The sequence below is a fragment of the Terrapene carolina genome, unplaced genomic scaffold (assembly GCF_002925995.2).
Source record: "Terrapene carolina triunguis isolate 2854851 unplaced genomic scaffold, T_m_triunguis-2.0 Scaffold44543, whole genome shotgun sequence".
In the NCBI taxonomy this organism is placed as follows: domain Eukaryota; kingdom Metazoa; phylum Chordata; order Testudines; family Emydidae; genus Terrapene; species Terrapene triunguis.
Genome location: NW_020708894.1, coordinates 15,517 through 32,895, shown reverse-complemented (window position 1 = coordinate 32,895; position 17,379 = coordinate 15,517). Strand labels below are relative to the sequence as shown.

At 53.9% G+C, this 17,379-nt stretch overlaps 1 protein-coding gene across 1 annotated transcript; it reads right to left on the bottom strand.

Moving 5' to 3' along the window:
* Positions 1-470: 470 nt before the first annotated feature.
* Positions 471-11,346, bottom strand: LOC113405587 (class I histocompatibility antigen, F10 alpha chain-like). Its single transcript, XM_029914387.1, has 6 exons — positions 11,271-11,346; positions 6,568-6,828; positions 4,252-4,527; positions 2,865-3,140; positions 2,272-2,394; positions 471-508 (listed from the first exon to the last, which is right to left on the bottom strand). The coding sequence occupies exons 1-6, from the start codon at positions 11,344-11,346 to the stop codon at positions 471-473; spliced, it is 1,050 nt and encodes a 349-aa protein (XP_029770247.1).
* Between the last annotated feature and the right edge of the window lie 6,033 nt (positions 11,347-17,379).

Here is a 17,379-nt window from a genome sequence, read left to right as displayed (position 1 = left end):
AAGAACACCTCTTTGTTCTTACTGTGGAAAATTACAGCAAAATGGAGTCTGGAGTCACATGGGCCAGTCCCTGCATACTTTGCTGAGTCTGAAGGCATATTGGCTTTCTCTCAATGGGTCCATTGTATAGCTGATGGTCCTTAATGGGCCATCAAGCAGGCTAGGCAGAGTAACACCAGCTTGTCTGGGATGTCACCCAGAAGCATAGCATAAGTTTGAAATACAGACAGTATAGAGCCAATATTCATAACTTCAACTACAAAACTGATACACACATATAGATAGCATAATTATAACCAGTAATCCATAACCTTGTCTTAGACACCCCATTTGACCCCCTTTATACAAGATTTTGGTGCCACTACAGGACCTTGGTTGCAACAATGATCTATATGGTCCCAGATTATATCAATAACGTCACAGGGGGGTTCCTGGCTTTGTTCTCGTGCAGGTCGAACAACAACTCTGGGTCATCTTCCACCCACAGAGCTGCGGCTCCAGGATCCCTCTCGTTTTCAGTCGGGGGGTGAAGACAACCGAATCTGTTCCACTGAGCGGGGTGGAGAAGGGGGTTGGGGCCCTGGGGGGACCCCTGAACTCCCCCACACACACCCAGCCTTCTGCCCTGCACCTCCACACACCCCCAGACCTCTACCCTGACTCCTGAACTCTCCCCCCACCCCCAGCCTTCTGCCCTGCACCTCCACACTCCCCCAACCCTCTGCCCTGCACCTCCACACACACCCACCCTTCTGCCCTGAACCCCCCCACATCCCCACTGCCCTCTGCCCTGACCCCTGAACCTCCCCCCCCCTCAGGTCTGGAGTCCCGGCTGCCAGCCCCTTGCCAGCCGGCGTCTCGGCCGCAGGCTCCGCTAAGCCTGCTGCTGGCCTAGGTGAACAGAACCCCAGGCTGGAAGTGGGCTGAACAGGCTGGCGGCGTAAGATCAGCATTTTAATTTAATTTTAAAGGAAGCTTCTTAAACATTTTGAAAACCTTGTTTACTTTACATACAACAATAGTTTAGTTATATAATATAGACTTATAGAGAGAGACCTTCTAAAAAAACGTTAAAATGTATTACCGGCACGCGAAATCTTAAATCAGTGTGAATAAATGAAGACTCGGCACACCACTTTTGAAAGGTTGCCAACCCCTGGTCTAGGCTCTTCCCTTTCTCTGGAGGTGATAGATCGGATCACCTTCCTAACAGCCCAATAGCACCTTATTTCAATATGACTAAACAAGGCCTCAGACAGTGAGAAAAGGCCCTTACACCGGCAGACAGTGATTTTGATTCTTTCTTTTATACCTCTATAACTAGCTAAGTGATAAAAATACACCTAAATTCTTAAAGTATAGGCCTTTACAGACAGGCCTGAATATCTATATGCTAACACAGGGACACTGCCCCTAGCACTGGGGTCCCACGCTCCGGGGGTCGGTTCCCAATGACGAGCTGGAGGCAGAATCTTCTCTGATCTATGCTGTGGAGAGAGAAGAAAATTGTTCAGAGGCAGCGTTAGCTCTGGGGATCCCAGCTAGGGAAGGGGGAGGGGAATTCAGCTCTGGGCTTCCCTCCCACTGCACCCCCATGCACCCCACACTAACTCCTCTCTATGGAGCGACCTGCCCCGGGCTGGGAATGGACACGGGTTCGAACCCCAAACGCAGTGGTCGTACCCGCCCCCGACAGACACCGCCGGGCTCTGGCTTTTCCCTCACACTCAGAAGCTCCCGGTCGGCTGGTCTGGCCTGCAACTGGCCGCTGGAGTGACCCTGGGACTCACGCAGTCCAGCCCCATCAGTGCCTGCATCCCTTCTCCCCCCATGGGGACCCCCCTGCACCCATAATGCACTGGGGTGCTGGGCACTGTACCCTCGATTTACTCACTGGCTGCTGGAGTGTAGCCGGGATTCATGGGGCCTGAAACACAAGCAGAGAATGAGGGTCAGTGCAGGGGAGCAGGATAACCCCTCCCCCACGGAGACCCCAACCCCCCTCCCCCAGACACAGGGCTCCCCGTGACCCTGACTGCACCTAGCACAGGCCAGCCCCACCCCAGTGCCCCCCACAGCAGGGCACACGGTGCCCAGACAACAACAGAGCCCACTCTGCCCCCAGCAGGGCCGGGCTATGGTGACTGGCCCTGCCCCAAGGCCCTGCCCCACCTCTCCTTGGGGGGCAGTGGGAGGAGCCATTCCCCCTTGGGCTGGCTGGGCCGCCCCACTCCCCAGACCTCCCCACATCCCGGCTCCACGGGGACCAGCTGTTACCTGCCGATTTTCTCCTCCACAGGACGACGCCGGCCCCTACGGCTCCAGCCAGAACCAGCCCGGCCAGGACGATGGCGGCCAAGACCCCGGGGGGCAGGGGGCCCTTCTTCCCAGGGGCTGTGGGATGGAGAAGGGCCCAGGTCACCGAGGGGAGCAGCCGCTGGGGCATCCTCCTGGGGCAGCCACAGGCCTTTGCCTCGAACGTCTCCCCGAGGGCGTCTGCAGAGACCTGGCCCCAGGGGAGGGGAAAGGCTGAGCCGGGACGGGGACGGGGATGGGGCACAGAGGGTGGGTGCTCTGCCGGGCACTGCCAGACACACACGCCACACAGCAACCAGGCCCTTCCCTCGTAACGACATCAGCCTGTGGAACTCACTGTCACTGGATGGCACCACGGCCAGAAACTTAATGAGATTTGCTGAGGGATCGGCCATTTTTGTGGGTCACACGAATACCCAGAGCTAGACGAATTCGCTCTGACGATGGGCAGGTATATTGACCTTCCTGTGGCCCAGCCTCACCCCATCTCTGTAATTCCCATGGGACTGTGCCCCCAACCCCTGGGCCCTGCCATTCACCCCCCTTACCCCAGACGAGCACGGGCTCCTCCAGGCTGCTGTGCTCCACCCGGCAGGCGTAGCAGTGCCCGTCCTGCTGCGGGGAGATCTCCAGGGACGACTGCGTGTAGTAGGTGCCGTCAGCGTTGGGCAGGATCCCGCTGGAGCCCGTCTCCACCAGGATGTCTTCTCTGTCCCGCACCCAGGAGAGGTGGATGGGACGTGGGTAAAAGCCCCTGACGTGGCAGGAGAGGGTGATGGAGCTGTCTGGGGCGTCTCTGCGGGAGACCGAGACCTTGGGGGGCACTGGGGGGGACAGACAGTGCGTGAGCCACATGCCCGGGCTGGGACCATGTAACAGGCAGAAGACAAAGACCTGCAGTGTGTCGAGGACTCAAGTGTGTGTGAGACCTGGTCTGCACCCGTTTACACTGATTTGTAAACGGAGCTAGTTAATTTGGTGTAAATCCCCTCTGCAAACTCATCTGAAGTGCTCTAATCCTTGCTCAAATTGGTGTAGCTGAATTGGGTAGTTACCAGCACAGGCCTGCGCCCGGGTCTCCTTCGCTGTGTGCTGTTCTGCGCCTTAAGATGGGTACGCCCAGGCAGGTGGTCACTGAGCCATCATAAGAACGGCCACACTGGGTCAGACCAAGGGTCCATCTAGCCCAGTATCCTGTCTGCCGACAGTGGCCAGTGCCAGGTGCCCCAGAGAGAATGAACAGAACAGGGAATCATCAAGTGATCCATCCCCTGTCGCCCATTCCCAGCTTCCGGAAGCTGTTTGGCGGCGCTTAGGACTTTAGGGCGGGAGGGATGTGGCGTGCTCCGGAGAGGAGGTGGAGCGGGGACAGGAAGAGGCGGGCCTGGAGCATTCCTGGCAAAATCCAAGCCTGTTCTCCAGGGAAGCTGCCGCTGCAAAGGTGCTTCCTAGCGTCCTGCTCTGTGCCTGTGCGGGGTAAGCCAGGGGCACAGTACTGGTCAGTATCTAATGCCTTTTGTCTGCCCCCAAAAATGTCCTTGGAACCTAACCCCCCACATTTACCTTAAATCTTATGGGACAATTGGATTTGTTTCACTTAAAGTTGCATTTTTCAGGAACAGAACTACAACGTTAAGTGAGGAGTTATGGTAGCAACCTGTAGCTCTCGTTGAGCACTTGATCTTAAAGCGCTTTACAAAGGAGGTCAGAGTCATTAGCCCCATTGTACACATGAGGAAACTGAGGCACAGAGCGTGGGAGTGATTCACCCAGCAGGCCAGTGGCAGAGCTGGGGCTAGAACTCAGGTGTCCTGAGTCCCAGCCCACTGCACTATCCACTAGGCCACACCACCCTTTCTGGACATACCCAACTCCCACTGGGGTCCCCGTGCCCCGTCACCCACACCCCATGACAGATCCCCGCTGCTCACTCACCCTGCTGCTCCAGCACCGCCCGTCCCCGCTGCACCAGGCTCCGCAGGGTCCCCAGGCACTCGTACTGCAGGAACTGCTGGACGTACTGAGTGTAGCTCTTGCCGGTCTCCCAGCGCTGCTTCGGGGCAAAGGCCGGCTGCACGGCCGCGACCCACGTCCCCGTCTGGGCATCGAAGCTGATGAAGTCCCTCCCGTCGTAGGCGTACTGGTACCTCAGGTCGCGGGGGGCCTGGCTGCTCAGGGCACAGCCCACCTGAACCTGCTCAGTGTGAACCCCTGGAGGGGACGGAGAGAGAGCTCAGACCCTGCACTGAGAGCTGGGAAATGTGTCTGTAGGTGGGTGGGGTCAGAGGACACTCAGCCGGACGGCAGTTTAGCATCTCTGACTGTGTGGCGGCCTCATGCTGAGCTAGGGAACAATCCCAGAGGACGCCGAGGAGCAGGAGGGGTCAGAGCAGACCCACGGGAAGGACTGAGGGGTTGGGATCCTGCCAGACAGTTACTGAGCTCCTGGCGTCTCTCCAGCGGTGAACATGAGAGTTGCCATACGGGGTGAGACCAAGGTCTGACAGTGGCCAATACCAGAGATTAGGGAGATTGCACAGAACAGGGCAATTCTGGAGTGATCCACCGCTGTCTTCCCCTCCTGGCTTCTGGCAGTTGGAGGTTTAGGGTTGCCCCAGGCATGGGGTTGTGTCCCTGATCATCCTGGCTAATAGCCATTGATGAACCTACCCTCCAGGAACTTGTCTAGTTCTTTTTTGAACCCAGTTATACTTTTGGTCTTCACAACATCCCCCGGCAATGAGTTCCACAGGGTAACTGTGTATTGTGTGAAGAAATACTTTCTCATGTTTGTATTAGACCTCCTGCCTATTAATTTCATCAGACGACCCCTGGTTTTTTATTGGGGGAAAGGATAAAGAACTCTTTTCTATTTACTTTCTCCACACCAGTCACGATTTTATAGACCTCTATCATATCCCCCCTTAGTCATCTCTTTTCTAAGCTCAACGCCCCTAATCTTTCTAGTCTCTCCTCAAATGGAAGCTGTTCCATACCCATGATCATCTTTGTTGGCCTTTTCCGAACCTTTTCCAGTTCCAGTTCCCTTTTGGAGATGGGGCGACCAGACCTGCACGCAGTAGTCAAGGTGTGGGCACACCATGGAATTATATAGAGGCTTTATGATATTTTCTGTCTTATTTTCTACCCCTTTCCTAATGACTCCCGACATTCTAGTAGCCTTGGGAAAGGCTGTTTCCACAGAATTGTTATTTTTGTGAGAAAATTTCAATTTGGCCAGAAAGCATTGATTTTCTGTTGGGGAAATTGAAAGGGAAGATCCTGGGGCTGCCCGGCTCCCTGCCTGGGATTCTTCTGAGATGGAATTTCTGAAAAATTTCCTTCCTGTGGAAACCTCCCATTTCCGACTTCCCTTCCGATCGGGAATGAAAACACTTCCGGGAATGTGAAATTTTCTGTGGGAAGAAAACTCCATTTTCCAGCCAGCTCTGGTTTGGGCAGCACCTAGCACAAGGCAGCCCCAATCTCAAAAATGATCTATTGGAATTAGGAGAGGTTCAGAAAAGGGCAACACAAATGATTAAGGGTATGAAGCAGCTTCCATATGAAGAGAGATTAATAACACTGAGGGCATGTCTTCACTACCCGCCGGATCGGCGGGTAGCAATCGATCTATTGGGGATCGACTTATCGCGTCTAGTGAAGACGCGATAAAATCGATCCCTGATCGCTCTGCCGTCGACTCCGGAAATCCACCGCGGCAAGAGGCGGTAGCGGAGTTGGCGGCGCGGCAGCGGTCGACTTTCCCCCGTCCTCACAGCCAGGTAAGTCGACCTAAAATACGCAACTTCAGCTACGCTATTCACGTAGCTGAAGTTGTGTATCTTAGGTCGACCCCCCCGCTGTAGTGTAGACCTAGCCTGAGACTTTTCAGCTTGGTAAAGAGACGATTAAGGGGGGATATGATAGAGGTCTATAAAGTCATGACTGGTGTGAAGAAAGTAAATAAGGGGTCACCAAATGAAAATAATAGGCAGCAGGTTTAAAACAAAGAAAAGGAAGTAAGCTGGGAATGGGCGACAGGGGATGGATCACTTGATGATTCCCTGTTAGGTTCACTCCCTCTGGGGCACCTGGCATTGGCCACTGTCGGTAGACAGGATACTGGGCTGGATGGACCTTTGGTCTGACCCAGTGTGGCCGTTCTTATGTTGTTATGATCCCCAGTGGGAGTGATTCTGAGCGGGCAGCTCTCCCGTGTCCATTAATAACGATAACTCAGACACTCACCGCCCGTCTGGTTGTGCAGCTGCATCCACCAACTGGTCTCAACTTTTGAGCCCTTCTCGTGCCTCAAGAACTCCTGGGTCTTTTCCTTGAGATATTCAGCGCCCACAGCCTGCTCTGCCCACGTCTGGGTGGGTCGGACCTCTCGCGTGTCGCTGCTGTAGTACGCGATCTGAACGTCATCCAGCTTGGAGATCATGAAGTAGTGATGGGTCCCCTCTTCCTGGGTGACGGCTGTGACCAGCACGGCCAGGCTGTGGCGCCCTAAAGCAACAGGAGCGAGGTTGAGTTAACCACAGACTTCTTCCTTTGCCCAGGGGACACCAGGGTCACCCAGTGGGGACCAGCAGAAACTTCCCAGCCCCAGCCACGTCCCCCTGCCCTCAGCCCCATCCTGGCGAGGGACAAGCTGGGATCTGTCAGTGATTCACACTGCGCGGAGCCGAGGGGGAATCAGGAAGGACGATCTCTCAGCCCACGCCTCTGAAAGCTCACGGCTTGTTTAGGGGGGTCAGACACTGGTGGGATGTAGGAGGGTTAACTGAGCCCTGAAGGACTCTCCCTCATGGGCAAATGCCCCGAGGGTGGGAAGGGTGGATGGGTAAACTGCCTACAGCAGAACCTGGGCTGTTTGTGGCCTGTGTGCCTGTCTGCGGTGTCTATGTGGGGCGTTTGTGTGTGATGTCTGCTTCTGTGTACGTGAGTGGGGGGGCATGTGTGTGCAAGGCCCTTCATTGTCAGTTTTTACTGATTTTTACTGAAAGATTCCCGGGCTTTCCAGAAGCCGTTATTTGGTGTTTACTGATTTTTCACCCCAATTTTGGCTCACTGGGGTACACAGAAATGTTGACTATAGGGTGACCAGATGATAACTTCAAAATATCGGGACCACCGCAGGGGGAGCGCCTTTTCAATTGTTACACTCACCGCGTCCGGGTCTTCGGCGGCACTCCGGCGGCGGGTCCTTCAGTCACTGATGGTCTTCGGTGGCATTTCGGCGGCGGGTAATAAATCTTGCCACCAAAGAAAGAAGGACCTGCCGCCGAAATGCCGCCGAAGACACGGATATGCCGGGAGAGTGTAGCAATTGAAAAGGTGCTCCCCGTCTCTCACCGCTGCTTTAACAAAAAAAATAAAAATCAAATAAAAATGGGCCGCTGCGCCCGAAACAAAATATCAGGACAAACGGCATCCCGACCGACGCGGGACAAACTGCTCAATATCGGGACGTCTGGTCACCCTAGTTGACTATGGTATGAAAATCCAACCTGTGCCGTGACAGCCGGGTGATGCGTTTGTGCTAATAATAAATTAGTCTAAGTGTCAGCGCGAGGCTGCCTGTTAACATAGTCAATGGCGAGGAAGCTACAAACGCACACACACGTGGGTACACATCCTTACTGTGCAGATCATGAAATAAACAGCAGCATTAAACTCCTTTCACTTTCAATACTCAGACTTTTCCCTCTTGTTGCTTTTTTCCTGTCCTCCCCTCCCCCAGTACGAACCTCAATATTGACCCAGAAAACTGGGCAGTTAATATCTGGTGCTGGTTTTCACCCACTTTTTAAATGTTTGTAATAAACACTGATCAATTTCAAGGAAAATGTAAACGAAATAACATCTGAAAACAAAGGGCCCAGGGTAGGGTGACCATATTTCCCACAGGGAAAACGGGACACGGTGTGGAAAACGGGCTGGGGCTGCATCGCCGGAGCCCTGCCTGCTCCCCACCCGAGCCCTGACTCCCCCTCCGCGCGGGGCTGGCATCGCTACTCGCCCCCCCCCGCATGGTCCCCCCCCCCCCCCCTTTTTGTTCAAGTTGGCAAGAGCAAACAGGACAAACGCCCACTTTTGCCAAAAAAGTCATGACTGCCGGGACAGGGCTTACAAAGGGACTGTCCCGGGATATGGTCCCCCTAGCCTTGTGGGGGCTGGGTGTACGCATGCGCCCACGGCCCTTCCCAGGAACTAAATAGGCCAGTCCTGCAGGGATATGGGGCTCTCAGGGGGCCAGCCAAGCTGCCCCCCTCTTTTTGTGCCAGAGGCAGGAGACAATCACATGTCTCTCGCTGTGCAGGGGAGCAGCTCCCAGAGATTCTGCTCCTTTGCTCCTGGAAACATAAGTAACTTTCTTTTGTTTCCACCTCAGCTGAGCCTGGCGCAGCCAGCCGGGTTACTGCACAGCAGTGCCGGAGCCGGGGTACCAGGGGTAACCGGAGCTCACCCGCTTCTCATTGGTGACACGGTGTTTTGCTGAGGTGAGGTGACCCACTGCTATATTTACCACGACACCACTGCCCGCGAGGGTCACTGGGCCGGTCCCCCTCTGCTCCCGTAGCACGAGCCGGCTCCTCTCCCTGCGCTCACTCACCCTGGTTTGACATCACCCCTAGGGGTGGGGGGCGGCTCTTGGGCTGGCGTGTGGGGATTTCTGGCAGAGCCCCCAAAGGAGGATGGGGGGATGCGGCTCAGGCCCATGGAGGAGACGGAGCCGAGGGGCTGGACAGTTGTAGATTTCAAGGCCAGAAGGGACCATTCATGATCTGGACTAGGGCAGCGCCTAGGAGCCTCCATCCTGGCCCAGGACCCAGCTGCGCGGGTGCTGTACAAACGCAGAACAACCCAAGGAGCTCACGCCCCCTCTGCGCTGCTGTATGGCCGCCCCAGGGGTGCCCCCCCGCCACCCCCCCGCCCAGCTGGTAACTAGCTGTTCTAGTGCCTGGGGCCAGCAAGCATCTTTGTTACCCCTACCCGGTTTTTTCATCATATTTCCACCCCGTTTTCCACCCCTGCAGCTTTGCTCCCTGGGCGGCTGCCCCCTTCGCCCCACCCTGGTTACAGCCGATCAAGCCGTGGTGTGTAAACTGCTCCAGTCGTGCCCAGGGCCGGTGTAACCACTAGGTGAACTAGGCGGCCGCCTAGGGCACAGGGGCAGGTACCTGTCAGTCTCCAGTGCTCGGGCCAAACCAGCAGCCTCTTCACCTCGGAGTCTCCCCTGCTTGCCCGGGGCCACTCCTCCTCTCGGGCTCCCCGGCCGCTCTGCTGCTGCTGGTTCCCGGCCCTGCCGCGCGGCGCAGGAGAAGGACGGCTGTAGGTGGGAAACAGCAGCAGCAGCGCAGCCTCTCCTGCCCCATGGCGGCTACGCTCCCCGCCTGCCCCTGCTGCTGCGGAGGCTGCTGCCGCCCTGGGCTCGGGCCGCCCGGCTCCCCCCGAGCGGCGCCCGGTTCCTGCTGCTCTTGGCCGGCAGGTGCAGGGCCCAGCCAAGCCCGGCCCCTTGCGTCTCCTCCGCGGTGGCGGCCCCTGCCTGCGTCCTCCTGGGCGGCCGCGGTGGCAGCGGCCGGGGAGCCTGAGAGGAGGAGCGGCCCCCGGGCAAGCAGGGGAGACTCCGAGGTGAAGAGGCTGCTGGCGCGGCCGGAGCACTGGAGACTGACAGGTACCTGCCCCTGCCCCATCCCGGCACCACCTGCCCCCCAGCCCAGTGAGTGTTACCTGCCCCACCAGCCTCAGCGCCCTGCCCCATACTGTCAGCCACGCCAATCTCACTGTTACATCAGCACCCCTTGGCAAAGGGCCCCCATATCTTCACAAACAGCTGTCACCGCAGGCCTGACAAACTCACTGCACCCCATATGTGTCTTACAGGGCACTGACCCACAGAGAGGAATGTGGAAGGGATCTACACAAGGCTGGTAACTTGTCAAGAGTGAGACTCTTTGTGAGATGTGTGCATGGGTAATACTGAAGGAATAATGTATTTACCTTAAAAGTGCTTTATAGACCTGGAGTCGAAATGAGTCACCAGGGGATAATGATTGGTCACCTGCCTAACCTGGCTCAATTGTTTAGCTTTGCACAATAGTAAGACTTTGACTGGGACACCATCAGAGGCAATGGCAAACAATTGAAACGCCTTAAAGGTGAAAAAGAAACATTACAACAGCCGTTACCCATTCTGACAAGCTGTTTATAATGCTCAGTTAACTAGTTTTTGGAGGTTGTCGAGGGGAGGGGAGGGGAGGGGAGGAGGGGGGCGCAAGGTGGAAGTTTCGCCTAGGGCGCAAAATATCCTTGCACTGGCCCTGGTCGCGCCCCCCCCCCATCATGCACGGAACGTGTCGCCCCCCCCCCCCCATTACAGATAATCGGCATTAATCCGTCTGTCGGTGCTGCTGCTGGCGGCGTCGCTGCCTTCAGAGCTGGGCGGCCGGAGAGCGGCGGCTGCTGGCCGGGGTATTCGTGGCAGCAGCGGCGGCAGTGCGGGAGGACTAGTTATTTAATCCCGCCCCCAATTCCCGCTCTGTTTTTATCCTGCGTTGCTACCATGGCAGCGGGTCCTGCGGGACCCCCGGGATCCCAGTTTGCTCATGTCCCCCCCAAGAATCTCTTGCGCCCCCAGTTTGCCCCCCCCCCGTATCAGAGGGAGCTGCCCGGCCTGTTACGGTGACACCCCCCGCTGGGGTCACCCTGCCCCCCCAACCCCCCCCGTACTCACCGCCCGCCGCGGCTGGAGCCAGGAGCCCCCCGCAGAGTGCCAGGAGCAGCCCCCAGGCCATGGGCCCTGGGCGGGGGGGCAATAGGCGCCTGTATAAGACAAAGCCCCGAATATCCGGACGTGGGGTCACCCCGCACACGGGGGACAGGAGAGCCGGGCAGCCTGGCACACACCTGCTGTGTCACTAGCACTAACTAGCACTACAACTCACTAGCACTTTCACTTTCCGAAGTGTCGCAGCTGCCTGTGACCGTCCAATCAGGACGCAGGCCGAGGCGGTTCGTCATCGGTATCCGGGCAGACCGGGCTGTGTGAAGTTACTGCACACAAACATCCCATGGCTGCGGGCCCATGGGGCTCCCCCAGCCTGCCCCGTGCCAGGGGGGTGCGAAGGGCCGGGGCAGCGCTGCGGGCGGGGCGGGGTAGGGCGGGGGCTGAACCGCTCTGGGGCAGGACACCGGGCGCAGGTACCATGGGGCACGGGCACAAAGGGGGTAAAGGGGCCAGGAGCGAATCCTGGCTGGGAAGGAGAAGGAGGTTTCGGACCCTCCGAGGGGCGAGGCTGGAGCAGCCCCCATAGGAGCTGGGGGGGCACAAACCATCCCTCCATTGCCAGAGCCGGGGACCCGGTACAGCTGGCTCCTGGGCCTCAGCCCCTCCCCAGCCCCCTACTCATCCCCAGCAGAAGGCTATTATCCTGATGGGGAAACTGAGGCTCAGAGAGACGCCGGTCACCCAGGAAGTGTGTGGCAGAGGCAGGTTTCCCAGACTAGCACCCTAACCCCTGGAACACCACAGGCATACTCAGAACAACGAGCTGTACACTGGGATTCAAAGATATAACAGAGATAAATCTCCTAGCCTCAGGGCACAGGCCAGTGACTAACCAAGGGGGTGGTGGTGTGAGGGGCACAGACTGATTCAGGGGGGACTGGTCGGTCTTTGGCTTGACCGACTGGTATCCACCACCCCGGGCCCCCAACGCTCTGGATCCACGTTGCTGAGGGAAATAAATGATCATCGCAAGGGTCAACTTTCCCTCGACAGCCGGCAGCTGCCAGGTCTGGTGCCCGTCACTGGGGGATGCTGGGGCAGTTCTAGGGACCAGCCCTCGGTGGGGCTCAGAGTCTCCTCCGGAGCCCTGACGTCTGGGGAGCAAACAGCCGAGCCAACCACGGTTCCATGGTCTGTATTTTATGAGCTCAATAATCGAGCAAAAATATCTAACAAAACACATAGCCAAAGATGGAAGCACATGAAATCATTCAGTAAGTTACTTACTGTGCTCAGGCAGGTCACTGAACCATCCCACACACATTCACAACCCCTGCTAAGGGCTACGTAGCACTCCGGGAAGGCGGCGGATCTGGGTCGCTAGCAGCACCGCAGGCACAGCGCATCCCCAAGGCCAAGCCGGAAGTTTCGGTTCCAGCCCAAGAGCTGACAGAGGGAGGGTCCGATCGCTCCCTGGTGACGTGAACATTGTCAGCAGAGCTGTCGGTGCCATTACGGCCGCCTGCCCGAATTATGGCCGATTCGGTAACAGCCGATCTCTTCCCCATGTCACACAGAGTCACATTCCAATACAGCCGTGTCATAAACATACAGCTAAGGGTAGCATAAAAATCCCTCCTTTACCTGTAAAGGGTTAAGAAACTCAAATAATCCGGTTGGCACCTGACCAAAAGGACCAATAAGAAAAAATAAGATACTTTAAAATCGGGGGGGGGGGGGGGGTTTGTTTCTTCTCTCTCGGGACAGAGAGAAAGACCAAGCAGGTAAACCAGCTTCTGAAAAGATACCTGAAATGATACATCTAAAATTACAGAAATTGTAAGTAAAGGCAAGGGAATGCGTTAGATTATATTTTGTTTTAGCTTGTGAATTTTCCCTATGCTAGAGGGAGTTTTATTCCTGTTTTTTGTAACTTGGAAGTTGAGCCTAGAGGAGAATCCTCTGTGTTTTAAATCTTTTTATTTACCCTGGTGTGATGCTCTTACTTTTTTTTTTTAATAAAATTCTTCTTTTAAGAACCTGACTGATTTTCAGTAAAAACCCAGGGGTTTGGTCTGTGCTCACTTTGTAGCCAATTGGTTAGTATATTATTCTCAAGCCTCCCCAGGAAAGAGAGTGAAGGGGCTTGGGGGAATATTTTGGGGAAACATGGACTCCAAGTGGCCCTTTTTCCTGGATTTTTTGTCTAAATCACTTGGTGGTGGCAGCGATACCGTCCAAGGACAAGGAAAGGAATTTGTGCCTTGGGGAAGTTTTTAACCTAAGCTGGTAGAATATAAGCTTAGGGGGTCTTTCATGCGAGTCCCCACATCTGTACCCCAGAGTTCAGAGTGGGGAGGGAACCCTGACAGGCCGGTTACACTGAACGCTCATACGATGAACGTAGTTGTCAGGGCTGTTTCCCCACTCTGGCACTTCGAGTGCAGAAGGTGGGGTCCCGCAAGGATTTAAAAAAATTAATACTGGCCACTCCAGGCTTGTATTAAACCCTCAAGGTTACAGCTTTTCCCTGACCTTGGCTTGGTAAATGCTGCCACCACCCAAATGCAAAACTCTTCTTGCAAATCCTGGAAAAACTCACTTGGGAAGTTTTCCCTGGGGCCCCTCAGCTTTTCCACCCCTCCGTCGGTTAAACCAAGAAAGAAAACAAACAAACAAAAGGGAAACCCAGCTGTTGCCACCAGCTAATTGAAAAACATGTGCACAGACCATTTAAGACACAAAACCAATCAGGTTCTTAAAAAAGGTAAATTTTATTAAAAACAAAAAGAAAGAAAATACACCTGGAACTTAGGCTTTTGCTAGATTTTAAAAGAGCAATTCCAAAAATTAAGCACCCAAACTAGCTTTCTTGGGGGTTCAGCTTAAAGGTTACAACAAACAAAAGCATCTGGGGTTAGCACAGAGGAATCCACAAGCCTTACAGAAAATAAAAGAAATAAACCCAATTGCATCTATCTAAACATTCCCTGTCCCCATGAATCCTTCTAGGTATGGACGATGAATTTTCATACCCGGTCCAGACTTTACACAGCATTCCAGCTGCCCCCTCTCTTCAGCCCAGAGAGAACAACAGAGAGACAAAGGGAAAGCCTTCCCATGGGCTCTTTTGGTCAGGTGCCCACTCCCTTCCTTTTACCTATGGACTTTTTAACCCTTTACAGGTAAAGCAAGTAGAGAACAGCTACTAAGAGGGAGTTTATAGCTAACTGTCTGGCTGGGTGTCCAGAAAAAGGAGGTCCCAACCCTCCTTCATTTATCACAGAAGAGAAAACAGGATTTCTCAGGGTTAAATGTACAGGTGCTAACCCCCGACATCCCTGCAGGTGTGATCTTTCCAGTAGCGAGGCTGTGTGACCTAGGGCTGGTGTAAGAATCTGAGCAGCTATTCTATAGGCGCTGTGCTCATATAGATTCTGTGGGTCTCTCTCACACACACAGAGGCCAGAACGCTGAGCCAGAGGCGTCTGCGCCTACTAATGAGAACTAGAAAACACCCAGGGAGGCGGACGCTTTTGCAGGGTGTTTCAGCGTGACTCTTGGGGGTCCATTCAGCCGGCTGGGGTGTGATTAGCCGGAGGCCTTGTCAGCTCACGTGTGTGAAGGTCAATGGCTTTGCAGGCCAGCTAGTGGTGACTCGCTTGTAGGTGTCAGATCTTCGACACCCCACGTTGCTGGATATCACCCCTCGGTGGCCAGCTGGGGGTGAATGAGGCACAGGGCACGGTGTCAGGGGTGGCGACATGGTACGGCCACAGGCCAGCAGCCAGTGCAGGCCAGGCTGGCCTGAGAAGTGACGGCCAAACCTCAGGTTCAGAACGGGGCACTCTCTTTCTGAGGTCACTGGCATCACCCAATGGGGTCTGATTAGGATCCCTTTATGCAAATAAAAGACTCATAGACTCATAGACTTTAAGGTCAGAAGGGACCATTATGGTCATCTAGTCTGACCTCCCGCATGATGCAGGCCACAAAAGCTGACCCCCCCACTTTCCCTTAACTCTGCTGTTGAAGTCTCCAGATCGTGATTTGAAGACTTCAAGTCGCAGAGAATCCTCCAGCTTGCGACCCCTGCCCCATGCTGCGGAGGAAGGCGAAAAACCTCCAGGGCCACTGCCAATCTACCCTTCCCGACCCCAAATATGGCAATCAGTAGAACCCCGAGCATACAGGCAAGATTCTCCAGCCGGACCCACATTTTACCAGCGATGGCACGTTATTGCCTAATTGACTAAAATCACGTTATCCCCTCAAACCATTCCCTCCATAAACTTATCTAGCCTAATCTTGAAGCCAGAGAGGTCTTTTGCCCCCACTGTTTCCCTTGGAAGGCTGTTCCAAAATTTCACCCCTCTGACGGTTAGAAACCTTCGTCTAATTTCAAGCCTAAACTTCCCCACGGCCAGTTTATATCCATTTGTTCTCGTGTCCACATTAGTACTGAGCTGAAATAATTCCTCTCCCGCCCTGGTATTTATCCCTTTGATATATTTAAAGAGAGCAATCATATCCCCCCTCAGCCTTCTTTTGGTTAGGGTAAACAAACCAAGCTCCTCGAGTCTCCTTTCATAGGAAAGGTTTTCCATTCCTCGGATCATCCTAGTGGCCCTTCTCTGTACCTGTTCCAGTTTGAGTTCATCCTTTTTAAACATGGGAGACCAGAACTGCACACAGTACTCCAAATGAGGTCTCACCAGCGCCTTGTATAACGGAAGCAGCACCTCCTTGCCCCTACTAGAAATACCTCGCCTTATGCATCCCAAGATCGCGTTAGCTTTTTTCACAGCCACGTCACATTGCCGACTCATAGTCATCCTGCGGTCAACCAGGACTCCGAGGTCCTTCTCCTCCTCCGTCACTTCCAACCGATGCGTCCCCAGCTTATAACTAAAATTCTTGTTAGTCATCCCTAAATGCATCACCTTACACTTCTCACTATTAAATTTCATCCTATTACTATTACTCCAATTTACAAGGTCATCCAAGTCTCCCTGCAGGATATCCCGATCCTTCTCCGAATTGGCAATACCTCCCAACTTTGTGTCATCCGCAAACTTTATCAGCCCACTCCTACATTCGGTTCCGAGGTCAGTAATAAATAGATTAAATAAAATCGGACCCAAAACTGATCCTTGAGGAACCCCACTGGTGACCTCCCTCCAATCTGACAGTTCACCTTTCAGTACTACCCGCTGCAGTCTACCCTTTAACCAGTTCTTTATCCACCTCTGGATTTTCATATCTATCCCCATCTTTTCCAATTTAACCAATAATTCCTCATGCGGTACCGTATCAAACGCTTTACTAAAATCGAGGTATATTAGATCCACCGCATTTCCTTTATCTAGAAGGTCTGTTACTTTCTCAAAGAAGGAGATCAGGTTGGTTTGGCACAATCTGCCTTTCGTAAACCCATGTTGTAATTTGTCCCAATTGCCATTCACCTCAAGGTCCTTAACTACTTTCTCCTTCAAAATTTTTTCCAAGACCTTGCATATTACAGATGTTAAACTAACAGGCCTGTAGTTACCCGGGTCACTTTTTTTCCCTTTCTTGAAAATAGGAACCACATTAGCTATTTTCCAGTCCAACGGTACCACCCCCGAGTTAACAGATTCATTAAAAATTATCGCTAAGGGGCTTGCAATTTCTGGCGCCAGTTCCTTCAATATTCTCGGATGAAGATCATCCGGTCCGCCCGATTTAGTCCCGTTTAGCTGTTCAAGTTTGGCTTCCACCTCCTAATTCCCGTAATTTTGGGCTCAGAAAGCCCTCGAATCCAAAAATATATGCAGTCCCCAAGTCTGTAGCTATCTGAGATCATGGAGGTGCTGGGTCAGCCCCAGACAAGATTTGACCCAGCCTGCAAAAGTTCTGGCCTTATTTTAACTGATTTTAAAAAATGCAAAGCCAGCAAGAAGTTGGAACTGAAAAGGATAAAACCCCAGTTCTGCAAAAAACACTACAGAGTTTAAGCATAGAAGTTTCTGGTTATCAGGGAATAACATGCAGATTATCAAGGGGTGCGAAGTTTGGTTTAAGATCGGGTGGCATAAGGAATACATAATCTGCAATATCCCCGATTGGGGGTAAAAGATTGATGGGTCAAAGTGCAGACATTGAGATATGAGGGTATGAAGTTCATAGAGTGGCTATGTTTGGGTGTGGAGTATAATGAGTGGATATGATGCTGAGATGGATTGACCCTCATTTGGTGAGATTTAATGTTCAGGGAGTTTATGGTTCCAGTTCATATGATCCAACGGCGAAGGTCACTTGGTCCCTTTCTCATAGTGGGAGAACGA